This window comes from Abramis brama (genome assembly GCF_963993115.1).
Source record: "Abramis brama genome assembly, chromosome: 7".
Taxonomy (NCBI): Eukaryota; Metazoa; Chordata; class Actinopteri; order Cypriniformes; family Leuciscidae; genus Abramis; species Abramis brama.
The window spans coordinates 40,020,443-40,041,834 of NC_139969.1; the positions used below are offsets into that span (position 1 = coordinate 40,020,443).

The 21,392-nt window shown below is 39.2% G+C and overlaps 2 protein-coding genes across 2 annotated transcripts in view; both read right to left on the reverse strand.

Moving 5' to 3' along the window:
• Window positions 1-18,003, reverse strand: part of LOC311087027 (uncharacterized protein) — a 37,399-nt gene extending 19,396 nt beyond the window's left edge. Inside the window, exons 1-3 of the mRNA XM_084120281.1 lie at window positions 17,877-18,003; window positions 16,391-17,174; window positions 12,945-13,118 (exon numbers count right to left, since the gene is read on the reverse strand). Coding sequence (XP_083976407.1) covers window positions 12,945-13,118; window positions 16,391-17,174; window positions 17,877-17,885 — 967 coding nt within the window. The 5' untranslated portion in view covers window positions 17,886-18,003. The remainder of the gene's footprint in view (window positions 1-12,944; window positions 13,119-16,390; window positions 17,175-17,876) is intronic.
• The window catches only part of LOC311087282 (NACHT, LRR and PYD domains-containing protein 12-like), a gene marked incomplete at its 3' end in the record, with an annotated part of 349,673 nt that overhangs the window by 275,858 nt on the left and 52,423 nt on the right, over window positions 1-21,392 (reverse strand). The window lies entirely within an intron of this gene.

Consider the following 21,392-nt stretch of genomic DNA (forward strand, 5'->3'; position numbering starts at 1 on the left):
TGACCAGAAATGGGGACACCAAGGTTCAAGGAAAATGTGAGAAAACAGTGATTGAAGTAGAAATGGTAGAAATCATTATAAATATGTATTTCCAGGAGGAATACCCTATTTTTATGCCAAGAGAATATAGCCATTATGTCACAGAAACATCACTGACTGTCAGAGCAAGATCACAACAGACTTTTGCAGGGACAGGTAGTGTAAAAGTCAAATTTGGGCCAGAAAGCAACAGTGAGCTGTGGGAGGTACAGGCACAGATAACGACCACAAGTGATTACATGGGTCAAGGTAAAGCCATTGACTCTCCGGCTGCCTGAACCAAGCTCAGCTGAAAAACTGGCCAAATGGTGTAAAAAGAAGGATGCAACCTGTTCTCTCTCTTATCTTGTGATTGCAGAAACATGGGTGTACCAGGAACTCGTCTGAGGAGGAAGTACAGGGGATTGCGTCAGGACCGACGCAACCAAGGAAAAGTCCTGCAGGCTTGTATGACTGTATGGGTGGCCAGCATATTAGTATTATTCTTGGACCTTGCTGCAAGTAGTAATGTCAATGAGAAAGGAGTAGCCTCCTGCTCGTCTAAAGAAGTAATCGTAGAAAAAATTTGTTATAACCAAACTATCTCTAAACAGTGTTGAGGCAAAAACAAATAACTAACAAAACAGCATCAGGCATAAGAGACATCAGGATTCAAATTGTCCTTAAAATATATTTATTCTTGCAAGAATGTTCCCAGTCCATCCACAGTCCAGCTGCAGGCGGAGTGAGACCCAGAGCAGAGGTTGACCAGCTACTTTATAGTGTTCTATTCAAAGGCTATCTCTTACAGCCCCCACTAAACAAAATAACAAAAGGGACCCCCCCCTTGAACCCTCCCCAGCCCGGGGGTCTTCTCACCTCTGAAGTCTCACACACACCTTCCAGCTGTATCAGCATCATAAAAGAAACTCAAAATACATCCAAAGAACGCATGGCATTCATTTGCTAAATCATTGAAAATAAAATACAAAGAAAAGATAATTTTTTTCCACAACAATTCCTCCTCTTTATCATTCTCTGATAAACAATTTGGTTTCATTAACATTAGGTTTGGTCATAACAACTTAAAAAAAAAAAAATAAAAAAAAATAAAATGTTTTTTTCCAAAATTAAAAAAAAAACGATTGTTTCTAATTCTGCATCAAACCCATAAATGATAAGAGTTGTTTCAAGTTTTTACATCACAGTTACCTTTCATATCTGATTTTCATATACCTGATCACTCTACTTGAACCTTGAAAGAAATAATAAAAATAAAAAAAATAAAAAATTTAGCAGCAAGCAAGTAAACATTTTATCTGAAGCCGGGCTAAATGGATAAGCACTGCTACCGCATTCCCGATAAATCGGACCCTCAGTCACTCCAGTATAACTAAGTATAGTAAGAATAAAGGATATTATAATACCGAAAAAACATAAATGATTATAATTTCAACTTCTGTTACTCGTACGATCTGCATAATTTTGTTCACCCTTAGGATAGACCGTACCCATTGATAACAAAATTATCAGAATAACACATACAATCATAACACTATGTATTCAGCCTTTTTTCAATTAATCACAATATTTTGTCAGGAAATGGTTTTACTTCTAAAGCTATATTTAATTAAAATCTATTTAATAAAATCTAACCAGAAAAGTTTTATAATTTGATCATTCGTTGTTTGAAATTATCCCTGACTTTTCCATTACATACCGTCTTTTTTCTTATCACCATACTTCACATTAATTAATAGATCTTCTACCTGAAAACACATTTTTCTTTGCACAAGTCAAATTATTAGATTTATATCAATACTAAGCCCTAATTTGATTCAATCAAATAAAATCACAAAACTTTTCTTCAACCATTAATTGGTCAACATTTTCTCCAGATATGTTGATCATCTCGTTGCCCCATGGATGTTCCGTTTTCACCAATATGACACTTTGCATGCCGTAGAGAGGATTTTCCACCGTAGGCAGGGGAGATATGTTTCTAGCACATATCATTGATCCCCCCCACTTTATTCTTTGCGTTGGCGTGTGGGGTTGCTGACGTTGGTTTTGTAGTTTAAGGTGAGATGCTTGGACTCAGGTCTAACACTCTTCAATCATTTTCAAATCCTTACAAGATTTTCCCTTAGATCACGATCGCACCCCCACTGGAATGAGTCATTTACTGTCTGCTGTCACCTGTGAAAGCAGACCTTAAGTGATTTTGTTAGTGACCGCTTGTCTTGTCGTCCCTTTTGGTGTGACCTGTTGAATTTTCAACCTGAAACATATCATCTGATAATTTCTTGCTCATTGAATAGCACTCAGGGTCCTTTTCCCCTGAAAAAAACACTCAACCCACATTGCTCATGTTAACAAAACAATACAGAATCAGTTCTGTTTGATTCAATCCATCCTGACATCCTGCAAAATTAAAATTTTAAGTTAAGCGCTGCGCAAGGTTAGGCACTGTTTCTTTCTGCCACAATAATAGCCCAGGCTAGGATGTTTAGCTGTAGCCATTATTTTATTGGGCACATTCTGCCCTGATTTTGTCGGCTGTCATGCCGTGGCCTTTGTTGCCACATCTGCCCTGGCGTTTCCTGTTGAAACAATCTTTGTTATTAGCACACTTACAGATACAAACAATGCACACAGCAATTTTGTTAGGGGGAAGAATGGCTTCTTGCAGGGTTTTTACCCAATTAAACCCAATGTCCTTCCAACATTTATCTTCCCACCTGTGCGATGGCTTTCAGCAAATGTGAACCCCTTAGTAAACCATATTTGGCAACTGTTATCATCCTCCTCTTGATGCACGAGATCTCATCTCATGCATCAATTTAACATAATAAGATTCTCTTACATTTATCAGACGCTTTTATCCAAAGCGACTTACATTTCAAGGTACACATTTACATTCTTATCAGTTCTTGCTTTCCCTCGGAAATCGAACCCATGACCTTGGCGTTACAGGTGCCAAACTCTAATGTTTGAGCTACAGGAAAACTGCAATATTTGTTCATATTTATTTGGTAACATTTGTTTGGATAAAGTTTGCTAACCCAAACGTTGTCCTTCAGCCAAATTTCCTTTAGACATCTTTCTCTGCCTCTGAAATAAAAATATTACTTAAAGCCACAATTTCATCTTCTTATCAAATTGTTTTAAGGCAACGGCCCCTAGTCTCACAGCGTTTCTTGCTTTTCAGGCCTATTGTTTGGTCTCTTAAGCAACTGTCATCTACGAACATTCTCCAGGTCATCAATTGGTCAGGTCAGGTCGTGGTGTGCACACTTCGTCAACGTCAGTCGAATAACAATCTCCCCTTTTTACAATACAAAACTGTTAAGGGCTCTCTGGATAATCTGATATTTACTTAGCCTACGTGTTTGTTGCTGTCAAATCTATAACATTTTCTCAACACATGACTGACGGCTATCTACGACTTCACAATTCTAATTACACATCAATACTTAAACCTGCCCAGAAAGTAATTCAAATCTGCTGCACATCATACATGACCAAAATAATAATTAACAGACAGAGCTCGATGATCAATCAACTTAAAGCTCGTCCTATGTTCTGTGTTGCCTTCTCATCAGATTGACTCACAATCCTCAGCTTACTTTCAAATTTGTCATTTGCCTTAACCCATCTATAATGCTAAAACACTCTTTCCAGAGGTTAATGACAAATTTATACACACTATTCAGACAGAATGGTTGTCCTAAACTAACACATACTGTACAAAACATGAATTAACACTCACACTCATCCCTGACTATGAACTGCTCATATTTCTTATTCATATCTTTTCTCTAAAAAGATTTAAATTTTAAATGACATTTTAACCTTACATTTTCCTGTATCTTTTATCTAATGTTTTTTATGGCCTCTTAACCAGTTTCAAAGCATGTCTGTTCATTATTCATTTGATTTTGGAAAAGTCAGCTGGATTGTTTTGGTGCATAATTATTACTTTGCTTCAGCTTTCTTTGGCTGACTGATAACAGAAAAAACAGACAGAGTACCATCCCAAGCAGTCTCTTTCTCTCTCACTATAAGCAAATAATCTTTTCAACAGCCTCCTAGGACTGTAACTAAAATAATCATAGTCATAGTCAATCCTTAATAGTTCACACATGTCAAAATACAAATGTTTGACTCAAATTAGAACCATTACAACAATCTAAAATACATTATGCTATGATCTTTTCTAAGGTTATCTTTAGTTTAAATACTCAATTTACCTAACCTTTGTTTTCCAGAAAATTCTCTTGACTCATCACAAGCTGTTCTCATCTTTAGCCACCACCATATCTTATAATGGTCCTTTGTCATGTCTAATGATCTACAGGAGTCAGAACTGACACATTAGTTCAATATCAACACAATCTCTGTGTTTTTTTCTTGCCCATCAGGCAACTAACATTACAACATTTTTTGTTACTGTCTCCACAACAGATAATTATTAGTTCAATGGTCTCTGCTGGCTCTTGAATGCCCATTCAGATCAGCTCTTAAGCTATAATTGTCTTTTCTTCAGGGTGTTGTCCCCTGGCATAGTTGTAGACGCTTGTCACGATGAAAAACAAGCCATTCAATCAACGCGGTTTTCTTGTGAGTGCATAGAGGGGCTCACATTTTCTGGGGCAGACTGAACTTCTCACAGCTCATCTCCCCTCTCAATGATCTGCTGATGCTGGTGGCCTCTCCCAGTCATTCAGCGCCACTCTCATACCCATCTCACATAAAAACACCTCCATCAGGAGATGCCCAGTGTTTGTGGCGTGACTTCCCCTGTCTTAGGTTGCCCTTTTGGCCAAAAAAGGTCTTACCCGTCCCTGGGGTAATCACTTCGTACACACTTGGTTACCGCTCTTTCCCATCACAGAATCTGTGACCGTTTTCTTCAACATAATCTGTTGTTTTCTGGAGCTTAGGAAAAGGTGCATTCAAGAGTCATCAGAGCCATTCGGACTACCTACTAGTGTTAAACATAGTGAGACAGATTAATAACAACAGTATTTAATCACTTAAAATTCATTAATCATCTTAAAGGTAGCAACCTACCTGCTTAGATTATAGTCAGTGAATTTAGATCACAACCGTACATTCAGTGTACTGTTACTTCTGTAGCCGGAGCCATCGGCCCTGTTTTATGGTGGAGGCTAAAATGAGAGCTAAAAGTCTCTGGTCCTAAAATAAACAAGTCCTAAACAGTATTATTTTAAAGACTTCTTTAAAGTCATTCAGTTTTACTTCTAGAACATTTAGTACAAATTGCCCTTTGAATGGCAACGATTTCCTTTAACATCTCTGTGTCTATGATTTTCAACTGAAACACTGTGCTTTACACAGGCTCAGACAACAGCTTTCAGCTGACATTGAATGAGAGAGAGACTCTTGAGGCATTCAGGATTGGTACACTGCATTCTCATAAACTTTTAACTTCAGACTTTATCTACCATCTTTTTCAACTGTAGCCCATCTTAAGGCATCTTTTCCATAAATTACATGTATTGTAATTTAGACATTACAAATATCCACTCAGAATGAGTCTCTGTTGCACTGAAACTGTGGCAGTTTCAGTCACAGCACATGCCAGATTCAGATAAGCAAACCTGTTTTGGCCAAATCACAATCTTATCTTTTAAAATCAACATTAACAAGCCTTTGTTTAATCAAATGCCTTTTACACATTTTACATTTAGCAACTGTTAATCCTGTAACACTGCTTCTGTTTATTTTATCTTAAAGAAATAATAAGAATTATTCTAGTTCTTAATAACGTTTAAAATTTCATTTCAATTTTAGTTGTCAGGTTTTCAATTGCCATAATTTAATACCTGACTTCAATGTTTTCTCTAGGAGTTTATCAATCTGCTTCTATGATTCAACTTTTGAGGCTGCGCTCCCTGCTTGTGATACATTTTTTTTTGATTATCATTATAAATCATTCATTAGATTTGTCTCTCCATACCATCTAAAACCTTATCAAAGCGTTTCATTCAAAACACAATCATCCTTTTAGTGACCGGTACTTTTAAAATATTTTGCAACTCATTTAGTCTTATCCGTAATTTTATGTCAACCGGTACTTTTTATAGTTCTTTCCTTTCAAAAGGAATTCCTTACACTTAAATCTTTCAATCTTCTTACAACTTTCAAAAGTTCCAACTATCAACTTTATTTCTCCCTCATTTACTTTTACAGTCATACAGTGCGCATACAGTCACTGAATGACCCAGCTGACCGCAATAAAACACTCTCTGTTATTCTGCCTTTTATCTTTCTAACAGCTTCACCCTATTTTGCACTTCTGAAACATTGTGTTGTATTCAGGAAATGCAAACAGAGCCATTGATAAGCAGTTCTCTGTCTTTTCTTTTACAGTCCCAGTTGCAAATTCAATTTCAATAGCTGAAACAATCTTCATCATATTAACATTGATCTACTTCTAACCCATATTAACACAGACTTTTCTCTAAATTTGTGTCATTTTGGCACTTTCTTTGTTTGGAGCCAGTCAAGTTATTGTTTATCTTTCCAATCACAATCAAACTTTTACAAAACATCATCTGCAAATCTCTGCAGCTGCTTACAGCATTTGCTCTCTTTTATCTCACTATTTATCAGGACTGTTCAGTTACCACCCTAGACTGAATGTCTGGCCTATCCTAATTCAGTCAGCATAACAGTCTATTGCATTGCAAATTGCATAGACGAATCATTCGTGTGCTAATCCCATCAGTCTGAGTGATACTGGGACTCGAAGAGCCATTAAAGACAAAAGGTGTGTCTTGGGGCTACTGGCTCGAGCCATTAACGACAATAGGGTGAATTATAATAGAGAAAACAGCCTGGCAGAAACTGTTGATACCATTATCCTAACCTAACCTTAAAATGCTAACTTCAATGTACTCAACTTTTACTGTTATACTGTATGTTGCAAACTAAATTAAACATTTAATAAATTTGTAATCCAACAATACAGTATTAAAACTTCAACGTGTCATTAATTTCATCAACACTGGTTTTAAAAGCTTATTCTTCTATCAAATGGTTAGTTTGCAGATTCAACTTAAATCACAAGATTGTATTACAATTATTCAGTCCCACTTATTCTACTGTTTCACAGAAACCACAAGATTCTCTAAATCTTCTCAGTCTCTAAATTACACAGACAGCTATCTTAGCCGCTTGCACCTTCAACTCTTGTTACAAAAATATGGCAATCTATTCTTCAATACTCTTGTTTTCATAACATTAATACAATAAAGCATTCACATCGTCATTTCAATCATTATTTTATCTCTAAAATATAGAATTTTTCCCGTTTTGCTTACATTTGCGTACATGATTCCTTATCTTTATATCATGTTAATCCCTGTTAATCATACTCGATGCCTTATTTTTATCTAAAACTCATTTCATACCATTTCAACTTAATTTGAATTATATATTTCCCTACATGCCACTTCCTTCTGTATCTGTTCAATCCAACAATTCACTGTTTCCATCAGGAAAAACATTCTATCTTTCTACTATCTTTCCCTAAATGCTAATCCTTTCTGCATTTATTTTCATTTTCTTCTATCTTCTTCTTCAGTTCAATAAACTACTGTCTGTTCACAGTTTTACACTCATGAACAAAACTACAACAACCCTTTGTTTAACAATTATCCGTTTCCCAATTTCTTGCATGCATTTCTCATTTAATTTTTTTCCCATTTTACAGAAAAACTGGTGTAGCCTATAAAATTTTGTTCAAGCTTGGTTTGAGATGACCCCATATTGGCTGATTTCTATCTCTCCTGGATTTTCCTTTGACGCGCGTCTAATAATCTGTTAAACGTCTTCAACAAATCCGATTTTGTCACCTCAAATCGGCAAGGTCTAGCAAATATGCTTCCTTTAATTACGGTCTACTCAAAATCTTTCCGTGAGCACTTTCTAGCGCTCGATTAATTCTGGTTCACCTAATTAATCAGGTGTGACTCTTCCGTCCACTTTTACAAGACTTCCTCAGGTTACAGAGATTTTGAGTAAACCTAATTAATCAGGTGTGGCTCTTCCGTCCGTGTGGCTCTTCCGTCCACGTTTACGAGCTAGTTTTCGGCATAAAATTTGACTTGACTTTTGTGTTTGTGTATGCAAGAAGCTGCTTTGATACAATCTGTATTGTGAAAAGCGCTATACAAATATACTTGACTTGACTTGATTTGACAATCTCCCCCTCGAAAACCTTCTCTGCCCGTACCAAAGAGATAGTTCCAGCCACTATGGTTCACCCACAGTTATATCAAATTACACCACACAAATTAAAATAATTTTACTGTCTCTTACCCGAGATGCTTTTACTGCCACCGAGTTCTTTCTGATTCCAGTGGGTTCCTCCTGGCCCTGATAGCAGTTTTGGCTCTTCTCTCTCAATTCGGCGAGGTAAGACTAAAGCCTTTTGTGCTTTAGGGTGATCAGTCCGTCAATACGCTTTCTCAGGGCCAGAAGAAACCTCATGGATCGCACTTCTGACACCAATTTGTTGAGGCAAAAACAAATAACTAACAAAACAGCATCAGGCATAAGAGACATCAGGATTCAAATTGTCCTTAAAATATATTTATTCTTGCAAGAATGTTCCCAGTCCATCCACAGTCCAGCTGCAGGCGGAGTGAGACCCAGAGCAGAGGTTGACCAGCTACTTTATAGTGTTCTATTCAAAGGCTATCTCTTACAGCCCCCACTAAACAAAATAACAAAAGGGACCCCCCCCTTGAACCCTCCCCAGCCCGGGGGTCTTCTCACCTCTGAAGTCTCACACACACCTTCCAGCTGTATCAGCATCATAAAAGAAACTCAAAATACATCCAAAGAACGCATGGCATTCATTTGCTAAATCATTGAAAATAAAATACAAAGAAAAGATAATTTTTTTCCACAACAACAGCAAAGCAAAATATGGCCCAGAAAGGATTAGAGATATGTTTAAAGGATTTATAAAATATATAGATAAATCATTTTGAACTGCAAAGGTACTTTAATAAGAGTTCCCTGTACGACCCGTTATTATACAGACCAACTGTGCAAGGGAATAAAACCAGGATATGGACTATACTTAAAAGCCATAACCAGACACATGTAAAGTTACGAGGCTTAATCTATAATCTTAGTGATCTAACAAATTTATCGGACACCATTCATGTTTATAAACTGTGGAACATCCCTTTTTTTTAAAATAACCAAGATAGATGAAAGAAATAGTTTGATAAAAAAGGATGTTTCTGTAGTCCAGAATCATTGGATAAGCCCAAAAGAGTTTGATAAGGTCGAACCAATAAGATTGGATATTAAAAAATCCAGTCAGCCAACTGGGAGGTCAGCTCCACTGAGCGAAGCAAATAAAGTAATTACACATAAATGGGTCATTGAAGATGTCTTAGATCCAGTGCAAAAAGGTTATTGGCCGAGGGGCCTCAACCCGTATGTATTAATTCTAGGAATCTTTAAAAATAAACCCAAACTTATGAAGCATTTAACTGGGTAACATGTGCCAAAATGACTATGCCAATTGCATTATGTGAAAATTCAAGCCATTGCCCATTTTTAAATAGAAATAAATTTTTAGGAAAGAACCCTAACAACCGTATGTGGTATGATATTATGATATCACTAAACATTGTGACGCTGAGTATGAGAAAACCAGCGCTTGGGCGTGTTACCTGGATAGCAGCACAATGTGGAAAGAAACGGAGTTTAGAAAGCATGGCGATAAAGTAATTTAACTATGGCACAAATGGATGGGTAGTCAAGACAAAGGCAATGAAATTGAAATGCAATGAAAGACAAACAAGAGAAAGCGAGAGAAATAAAGATCTACATGGTCCATTAACGCCACCTTGTGGAAAAACAGGATAAGGGGAAATAGATTTCATCCTTTGACTTTAATCCAGGAGTATGTGCTAAGAAATATCTCTGATCAGATATATCGATCGGCAACTGTTTTATATACGATGGCCTGGAGTCCAGTGACTCGTTTAATAAACACAAATCAGGGAATCTGGAAACCATACAGATGGTTGTAATAATCTTAGGTGGATTGGACTTTCTAATTTCCTGTATAGGGAATTGGATGTGTTTCCAGTAGCAATGGGGCTGGATAAAACAACCAATAGAAGCCTGACATGGAAGTCGGATAATAGAGGTAATAATAAGATAAACCAACAGTTTTTAACTCGTGGTTATTGGAGTAAAAATATTATCTACCAATGATGAAACCGTCACAACAGAGAGGTGGGCAACAAGCTGATTATAAAATCATAATGTCACAACCTAAGTTTGACGTTAGATCGTCAGCACCATTTTCCATGTTTGTGGTTGATAAATAGCATGGCTTAGAGGGGGAGAGTTCAGCAGACCGACCCTGACTGACGATCGAACCCTTTGGCTCACTCTCAATTCAAAAACTAGTTTCCAAATATAGAAAAGACTGAAAGCTATGGCAAGCAATAACACCTGTTCAGCATGGTTCTCGGACAAAGGTCCAAATGAAATTGTAAGTATGATATCTATCAATTTAAGTTTAATTATTTATTGCATAAGTGGTATCATTACTTATCGAAAACCTGAGCAAATGGTGTTATCGCTTTTGAGCCTTCATCTGTATAATATTTTAGGAAAGTTTTCATTGACAACTATATTTATCTCACAGCTGCTTCGAAGCATGAGATATATACATTTATTTGGGGTAAAGGGGATTTTAGCATTGATGTTCTTATCAGTGTGCATCACGATTTCGATTCACTTGGCAAGGCCAGTTGGCTCAGCCCAGGCAACAGTCATCACATGACCTGTGAGGCACTGCAGTTAATTGATGGAAAAAAGTGGTGGGTAGTTGAGTTGCAAGAAGAAACAGAACTATTGATAGGCCACAGAGAGACTGTGACCAAGACCACTTGTAGTGTCGACATTCACACGTATCGATGGAGGAACTAGACAAGCTGGAGTGAATGGACAAATGTTGTTGTTATCGATCCTGCAGATTTGTCTGGAGAGGTCTTCACCGGCCCAGTGGGAGCCACGGGTGTTGACCCTAGAGCACTTGGCCAGTGGGACCGAGGTGGCTCTGAATGACCAGAATCTGGTGCAGTTGGACCAGGCTCCGCGGGGGCAGGAACAGGATGTGGTACAAGACAACAATGAGTTTCTGTCTGGCAAAATTGGGTTCTTCCTTGAGGACAGGTTTTTGAATGTTGCTTGGATTGGGTCATGGTTTCCGTATGTTTATAATGTTAAACTTGATGAATGTGACATAACTGTGCCTAGAGTGCTGATGGAAAATCGTGCATTTAGACGTCCGAGAGGGGGTGTAGTGGAATATTTTAATAAAGAGTTAAATGTACCTCCAAATACACTAGACAAACACACACAGACACACAGAAGCACAATGGAAGGAAACACCATAAAAAGATAAGAGTGACACAAGAGGACTTATCTGCAACTATGCAGGATGGCATGGTGTAAGCTAAGCATAAAGGTCACAAGACTGTGTTTTCCTCAATTCCTCTGGAAAAACCCAAAGTGGCCTAAAACATGAACAATGTATGTGGTTTAGGGTATACACACACCTCAGAAAAAGAATGTTCAAGTGTGTTTATTTTTTGATGTTCGTCTCTAGAGAGTGAATTGTCTCCAGATCCTTCTTTTTGCCTGCTGTTATTTTATAACCTGAGAAGCTCAAGACGAGAGCAGGTTATCTTTATCAGATTGCTTGCTTGAACTGCTTAGAAGTAAGTTACTCTTTGTTCATCCATTTTCCGGGACTGCCCCGGGAATGGATTAGCTGAAGAATCATAATCTTTAACCTTTTGATAATTTGCTTAACATTTTTTGATTATTGTGTAACCAAGTATATTTCTCTTTTGTTTAAATAAACTTTTATTTTATAAAGACAAGTATTTTCTCATCTTACTTCAGCTGTACAAAGAAAGTTCAATAGCAATAAAATAGGCATTTGTACATCTTCACCTGACCAGGACAAAAGAGATCCAGGAAGCTTTCACCAGAGGGTTAGCATGAAAGATCTTTTGAGTCAATGATTGTTATTGTTGTATATGGTGTTAAGGCACATACCTTAGATTTAACTGGTATAATAAACTAGCCAGTGAAGTAAACCTGACCTGACAGCAAAAGATTACCTAAATAGGGGTTAATCAGGCACTGGGGTAAATACCAGATCTCACCAAAAGTTTTAAATCGGTAAGATTTTTTCTGTTTTTAAAAGAAGTCTATTCTGCTCACCAAGGCTGCATTTATTTGTTGAAAAAAAAAATAATAATAATTAAAAAAAACAGTAATATTGTGATATTATAGAATGTTTTCTTTTTTAATATATTTTAAAATGTAATTTATTCCTGTGATCAAAGCTGAATTTGCTGAATAAATGTTTATTGAGCATCAAATCATCATATTAGAGTGATTTCTGAAGGATCATGTGACACTGAAGACTGGAGTAATGATGCTGTAAATTCAGCTTTGATCACAGGAATAAATTACACTTTACTGTATATTCACATAGAAAACTGCTGATTTAAATTGGAATAATATTTCACAATATTACTGTTTTTGTTTGTATTTTTAATCAAATAAATGCAGCCTTGGTGAGCAAAAGAGACTTCTTTTAAAAACATTAAAAATCTTACCGATCTAAAACTTTTGACCAGTAGTGTGTGTATATATTTATTTTTTGGAATAATTCCTCTTAGCCAGAGCGCTTCATGAATATGAATGAATACCCCCTAATTTTCCTTCTCATAGCTTACGCTTTAACCATTTAATTGCTGCACTGAGGTAAATTGCTATATGCACAAAAATCCACTCAAAAAAGCAAAAGTAGTGAGGTGTGTGAATGAACTTCTACAAACCAGCAGTGAGCGTTTCACCAGCGTCTCTGCCGGGCCGTCCAGTCCTGTATCTGTGGAGGTCCACACGTGGGGGTCTCGGGGGCTTTAGGGGCGCCGGCCCGAGGGACGCGGGATCAGGAAGAGGTTTGCGTAGTCTTTCGGTCTGCAGGACTGCACTGAGCTCCATGACAGCGGCTACGGCACAGGACAGGCATTTCACAATCACAGATGCACTGAAGAACTAACAGGTAGTGTTGGGTCCGAGTCCACCTTTGTCGAGTCCGAGTCGAGTCCAAGTCCTTAACAATCGAGTCCGAGTCCAAGTCCGAGTTCAAAGAGGGCCGAGTCGCACTTGAGTCCGAGTCCTTAACATCCGAGTCCGAGTCGAGTCCGGCCGAGTCCACAAAGATTTAAATGATTTTAAATTGACCTTTCACAAAGTCCCACCCCTCTTACTGTTGCTACGTCCGACAAGCCATTCCACTCCACATGTTCTCACACAGTGAAATATATATTGCGGAGCAAAGAGGACACTGACAATGCAAACAGACAAAACAGAGCAGGCTACTTCTGGTATGAAATAAAGTCTCAGCTTTCAATTTTTTTTTTAATGAAATTAAACAATACACACCGTTTTGTGGTGCTTTAATGTAGGCCTCAACTCAAGCAGCACATGAAATGATAATCTCTTCTAGTTTTAGCACAAATTAAACATGAATGAACATCAGAACTGCAAAAAGAAATCAATACACACCATTTTTCAAGTTCAAGTCCATTGACTTTAACCAACTAACTGGTTTGGTTTGTTTGTCGGACAAAAATGGCAGGTATCTGCATTATGATTGGTCAGATCGCATGTCAATCAAAGTCCAACGAAAGGTTTTAACACTGAGCTCTTAAATTAATATTTTAAACCTTACAAAATGATTCCAATGTATAGTAGTCATATGTTTACCTAACGTAAATCTTTCAGAATCTGCAAGGTAATGCTCAAGAATGCAACATGATGCATTAAGAGCCAGGAGTAAACGTTTGAGCAAGATGATGGTGATATTTAAATTTTTATTTATTTTGATTATCCTATTTTGTTTTACATGCTAATATCTTATTTAGCCTCTAAATGGCAGTACTAAATTAATTAATGAATTTTTAAATAAAATAAGAGCAATTTACACCAATGATCCAGTTAAAAAATGTACACCCCCTGGCTCCTAACGGTTGCTTCCTTCTTGAACATCACTAAATGTTTGCAGGGTTTGTAATAGTTGTGTATGAGTCCATCAGTTGTCTTCAGTGTGACAAGATTGATCTCACAACCATAGTCACTGCTAGTAAGGAGAAATATGCAAAAGATGCTGGAAAAGCAAAGAATGTGAAGGATTTTTCCTCATGAACAACCAAAAAAAAACAAAAAAAAACTTTTGGATCATTCAGGTAATGAAATACAATATTAAAATCAAGCCTATGTATATATATTTTGTGTTTGTATTTTGTCTTGTGGACTAGGCTATTAAACATCCATTATGAAAAAGCTTTTTCAGGGCAGTAATAAATAGAAACACTGTTTTTATGATCATCCTTTTGGAGATTCTGCAAGATGTATGTAAACTTATGACTAAAGTGTAGGCTAAATGTAACAAAAATCATAACATTATTAGACGCCAACATGTTGCTTTGGTTATCACGTTCTCATGTTGCTATGGTTACTGTGTCAATCATCGCAATTTCATGACTCACAGGACTAAAATTTTGCTAAAATTATCTCCCACATTTAAATGCAGTTATCACTCTTTTTAATTTACAGTGTGAACGTAACCACTGGTCCTCTAGAAGCATGAAAAAATATATTATTTAGATCAATATTGTATATTGTCATTAGCGCTCCCTTTAAGCCATCACTTACTTCGCGTTCTGCACTCTCACTGAAACTCTCGTCATAAACACTGAAGTTGTCCGCACTGCACAGTGAATCTCTTGTTTATATCGCGTCAAGACTTTGTTGTTTATGAGGAGATTTGCGAAAGGATAAAACTCGCGCTGATTCTGAACATACATTTTGAGCGACTTCTCCGCATGGTGACTCAAAACGCCTCTGATTGGCCACTGTGTTCATGCGCTTAACATGTCTGTGATTGGCTACAATGCTCAACACTGACACAACACAATGTAAGCAGTTTCGTTTCGTATTTGAATAATATTGTGTCCTCCAGTGCCCGGACTCGACTGTACTCGGACATTTTTCCGAGTCTAAAATGTCCGAGTCCGTGTCAAGTCCGAGTACAAATTCATCCGAGTGCGTGACAAGTCCGAGTTCATTAAAAATTGGACTCGAGTCCGAGTACCCCAACTCTACTAACAGGACAAGCTCCACAGCACCAGTGTAGTCCTAACTCTACAGTCCTGATCATGCAAGCTGAAACTGCTGAATTCACACAGTACAGGTCAAAGGTTTGGAAACATTACTATTATTCATGCTTTTGAAAGGAGTGTCTTATGCTCATCATTTATTTGATCAAAAATACAGGGGGAAAAAAAAGTAATATTGTGAAATATTATTACAATTTCAAATAATGTTTTTCTATTTTAATATACTTTATAATTTATTCCTGTGATCAAAGCTGAATTTTCAGCATCATTACTCCAGTCTTCAGTGTCACATGATCCTTCAGAAATCACTCTAATATGATGATTTATCATCAATGTTGGACACAGTTGTGCTGCTTAATATTTATTTTATAACTGTGATACTTTTTTCAGGATTCATTGATGAATAAAAAGTTAAAAAGAACAGCATTTATTCAAAATATAAATGTTTTCTAACAATATAAATCTTTACTTTTTATCAATTTAACATCCTTGCTGAATAAAAGTATTAATTTCTATCAAAAAAAGAAAGAAAAAAAATGAAAGTGTAATGATACTAAAAATTCAGCTTTGATCACAGGAATAAATGATATTTTAAAGTTAATTTTATCCCTTAAAACTCATCTTTGATCACCAGAATTACATATTTAAACTTGTTATCTTTAAAAAAAGAAAGTCTTCATGCATTAAAATATCTTGAATGTAACTCGACACCCTTGCCTCATTTAGTGCAGTTCTATGAATATGCAAATGAGCCCCGCCTCCACTCACTCAGCTCAGAGATCCACTGGTTGACGATCACACTTTGATCTGATTGGTTACAAGGTAGTTTTACACATGGTTTGTCTTAAAGCAGATTAAAAACACCACATAGACACATAAACAACATTAAAAGCTGGATTTTCACCACAGGGGGACTTTTGTTTATTAAAATAGTAAAACCATTATTTTAAATTGTAATAATATTTCACAATATTACCTTTTTTTCTATATTGGTGATCAAATAAACACAGGCTTGTTGAGCATAAGCCATCTGGAAACAGTATTGTTTTGACCGGTACCGTATGCACCCATGTATAATAATGGAGAGTTCTGCGACTCACTGTGTGGCGCTCGGCTGATCTTCAGTGGAGATGAAGTCACTGGACGATCAGCAGGAGATGGAGGACTCTCTGTGGGTTTACTGATGTAGAAGCCCTTGGGTCGGCCGCACACCAGCAGGCTCTTGTGGGAGAGCTTCCTCTTGGCTTTCTCGAGCGTGCTCAACACATGCTGGTCAAAGAAGTGGCTAACACTCCCCGTGCCAGAGGACGAATCCGTCAGGGACTCGCTCGGGGAAGGAGTAGCAGAACGCTCGAGACTCGCACGCGGGTTTGACTCTCCGGTCTCAACACTAACAGTACTTTTAAGACCATTTTTACCAGTTTCTTTGCCACACGCTGAAACTTTGGTCAAGCTGAAAGGTGTAGGGAATTGCTTCCTGGTGCATTTGAGAGGTGATGTGATTCCCTTTGAACAAGGAGCTGAAGAATCATGCTTTGGCTCGTTTGAAAGCGGCAACACGAGGGGCAAATGCCGAAGTTTGAGCGACTGCCTGTTGTGCCCATCCTCACCAGAGCTGCTGACTTCAGATGGTGTGTTGGGAAAGCTTGGGAAAGATACAGGCCGTCTTCCTGAGAATGTTTTCAGGTCTTCTCTGAAAATGTCCCGGGGTAGACTAGGGGTCTTGGTTTCCACAGCTGAACTCAAGCTCATGGTTATCGGACCAGAGCGGCCCACGCCAGCTGTTGGGGGGCGTTTGGGTTTCTCGGGAAGCACAGGTCTGTTGCTCACCTGGAGCTCTTGCTGAAACTTGGCCCTTATGGATCTGAAACTGCTGCAGGCTTCCTATAGTCCACATGAAACGCAAACGGTAACAGATTTAATCGGTTAATTGTCATAGGCCTAAGTATACATTTAAGCATACACATATCAAAACATTTCAAGTGACAGTGTAAAATAAGTAGGCAAACACATCCCTTATGAAAAATAACCATGGTTTTACTACAAATAAAACAACATGGACACGGAGTTAAACCATGGTAACCACAAATTAACCCCCCCAAAAACATGGTTAGTATATAGTTAAACCTTGATAACAACAAACTAATCATGGTTTTACTACAAATAATAATAAAAAAACATGGTTAGTAAAGTTAAACCACAGTAACCACAAATTAACCATGGTTTTACTACAAATAAAACCAAAAACTAATCATGCTTTTCCAACAAAAAAAAAAAAACACAAAAAAACATGGTTAGTATAATTAAATCATGGTAACCACAAATTAATCATGGTTTCGCTACTCTAACCATAGTTTAACCATTAATACACTTTTACTAATTCAACCCACGTTTAATTTCATAAGGGATTGATTGAAATAGAGTATTTCAGTATAAAACATCAACTCCATATAAACAAAATACAGGTATTTGTGATTAAACTAAATGTACTTTTTGACCCATTTAAACCCATCTATCCATTTGACAAAATAGGATCTGTTTGGCGTTTTTACTTTGTTTGTTATCTATCCCAAACAATGTTTTTACCTGTTCCATCGTCGTTCAGTCTCCTTCTTGGGCAAGAGCGTATTAAACTATAAGCATTACATGATATCTTCAAAATAATCGCAAAACACGTTTAGGCATCAGAGCTTTGGTCTTATTGATTGATTAAACCGCCGCCTACTCTGTTGAAGGATTGGCTTATGAATATTAATTAGGTTGCGTGTGGGTTGAACCACTGATTGGCTGAAACTAAGGCGAGGGAGTAGCGGGCAAATGAGAGAATCCTACATTTACTTGGCGACGCTCGAGGAGAAACTCTGATTGGCAGCGCTGGAAACGCCACACCCTGGAGACCCCTGCTGGTCAGAACTGTGTACATGCAGAACAAACATGTCAAACCAATTGCAAACGTTTATTGAAGATGTGTCACAGGCCGGGGTGGGCCAATCAGGCTGCACCCACCCCTGGAACCCCTCTTTCACCCTTGGGGGGTCGGACAGAGGCCAAGCAGGACAACAACAGACAGAATAATCAAAAAGGTATATTTTATTTAGGAATTAGAAGGTTAAAAGTCTTAAAAGGTAGAGGTCCGGTGAGTAGGATTTCTTCGGTTCCCAGGCCAGAAGGGGAGACTAAAGGGGTTCGTGGAATTGCCGTCAGGTAAGTGTATGGTACGTGTGTCTCGGAAGGAGGAAGAGAAAGGGGGGGGGGGTTTACGGCCAGGAGCGTGGGTCTTCTGACCAAGGTCTTTCACCGCCCACCAGACGGCGGCGGCTTTCCCTTCCGTCTTTCCCAAAGGCGGACAAACGCACGGGGCAGGCGAAAGGATGACCAACTGGATTCTTTTACTGTAGAGCAGCCAATGGCAGTTTCTCACAGTCTTCCTCAGAGGCGGACTTCTCACAGAACTGATAAGAGGAGTTAATTCTGCAAAGCAGACAGGTGAGCATTCATGTAAATCTTCGTGGTTCACAGAAGACAGGGGACTTACAACTGGAGTCTTTCACTGCAAAGCAGCCGATGAATAGTTTCTCACAGTCTTCCTCAGAGGCGGGCTTACACACAGAGCTGGTGAGAGGAGTTAATTCTGCAAAGCAGACAGGTGAGCATTCATGTAAATCTTCGTGTTTCACAGAAGACAGGGGACTTACAACTGGAGTCTTTCACTGCAAAGCAGCCGATGAACAGTTTCTCACAGTCTTCCTCAGAGGCGGGCTTACACACAGAGCTGGTGAGAGGAGTTAATTCTGCAAAGCAGACAGGTAAGCATTCATGTAAATCTTCGTGGTTCACAGAAGACAGGGGACTTACAACTGGAGTCTTTCACTGCAAAGCAGCCGATGAACAGTTTCTCACAGTCTTCCTCAGAGGCGGGCTTACACACAGAGCTGGTGAGAGGAGTTAATTCTGCAAAGCAGACAGGTAAGCATTCATGTAAATCTTCGTGTTTCACAGAAGACAGGGGACTTACAACTGGAGTCTTTCACTGCAAAGCAGCCGATGAACAGTTTCTCACAGTCTTCCTCAGAAGCGGGCTTACACACAGAGCTGGTGAGAGGAGTTAATTCTGCAAAGCAGACAGGTAAGCATTCATGTAAATCTTCGTGGTTCACAGAAGACAGGGGACTTACAACTGGAGTCTTTCACTGCAAAGCAGCCGATGAACAGTTTCTCACAGTCTTCCTCAGAGGCGGGCTTACACACAGAGCTGGTGAGAGGAGTTAATTCTGCAAAGCAGACAGGTAAGCATTCATGTAAATCTTCGTGGTTCACAGAAGACAGGGGACTTACAACTGGAGTCTTTCACTGCAAAGCAGCCGATGAACAGTTTCTCACAGTCTTCCTCAGAGGCGGGCTTACACACAGAGCTGGTGAGAGGAGTTAATTCTGCAAAGCAGACAGGTAAGCATTCATGTAAATCTTCGTGGTTCACAGAAGACAGGGGACTTACAACTGGAGTCTTTCACTGCAAAGCAGCCGATGAACAGTTTCTCACAGTCTTCCTCAGAGGCGGGCTTACACACAGAGCTGGTGAGAGGAGTTAATTCTGCAAAGCAGACAGGTAAGCATTCATGTAAATCTTCGTGGTTCACAGAAGACAGGGGACTTACAACTGGAGTCTTTCACTGCAAAGCAGCCGATGAACAGTTTCTCACAGTCTTCCTCAGAGGCGGGCTTACACACAGAGCTGGTGAGAGGAGTTAATTCTGCAAAGCAGACAGGTGAGCATTCATGTAAATCTTCGTGGTTCACAGAAGACAGGGGACTTACAACTGGAGTCTTTCACTGCAAAGCAGCCGATGAACAGTTTCTCACAGTCTTCCTCAGAAGCGGGCTTACACACAGAGCTGGTGAGAGGAGTTAATTCTGCAAAGCAGACAGGTGAGCATTCATGTAAATCTTCGTGGTTCACAGAAGACAGGGGACTTACAACTGGAGTCTTTCACTGCAAAGCAGCCGATGAACAGTTTCTCACAGTCAATGATTCAGTATTTCACAACGTTTTTCTTCTCTGTAAGATATATCATAGTTAACTTCTTCACACAATCACAGTATTGTAATGCAGGTCAGTAGATAGGCTCCAGCAGATTTAAGTGTATAAATTCACACAACGAGACCGTGCATCACATCACTTCATCACTGTAAGTCATCACTCAAAGGGAAATACAAAGCTTAAGGCCGTTGCCCATTTCCTAATCCGCATTTACAGCAACCATCTTCATATGTGAAAAGTCAGCGATCGAATCTTGTACTCACAGTTCTCATCAAGTTTTCCTTATTCCAGCGTCTTCCCTCTTTCCACGAACGTACCTGAATCAACACCTGCCCTTGAATGACCGTGCCCACAGCCCATTCACTCTCATCACAGCTCAGCCCCGAACTCAGCTCCAAACATTGCTGTAAGCACTGCACAAGCACCACCCCAAAAACACACCGCAGCTTCCCTTTACCTCTCCTTTTATGCTCCTCTTAGACAACGTGTCTCATTCTCAGCCCTCGCTCACCTCGGGCCCAGCTGCCGGTGATCTCGGATAATTAATTCCTGTTTACGGGGCGCTTACGCTGGTTCAGGCTGTGTAGGTGTTTCACTGTTTAGGTTCCGGGGGAGTCGCGACAAATTTTCGCGAGGGGATTTCGGCTGGCTCTTGCTCAAGAACCGGTCCCCTTGGGACCACTGCCCATCCTACCGGTGGAGCTTGGGGGGCTCCTGCTTCGGCGGGGGTGACTGTGTCTACCGGTCTCGGGTAGTTGGGGCAAGGGCGGATCAGGTTCCGATGCAATACCCTCTCTGGGCCGTCTTCTCCTTCAGGACGGAGGACATACACAGGCTGGTCAGGTCTAGGTTGCCGCTGGACCACATATGGTTGAGGTTCCCATCGGTCGCTCAATTTCCCCTTCCCCTGACGCCGGTTGTCCTTGACCAGTACCCGCTCTCCTTGTAGCAGGGGCATTCTCCGGGCTGTCCGATCGTAGAGCCGTTCGTTCTTCAATGCTGCGCGGTCAATTCGGGCCGAGACCTGCTCGTAAGCCAGGTGGAGACGCTGATGATGGTTGCTC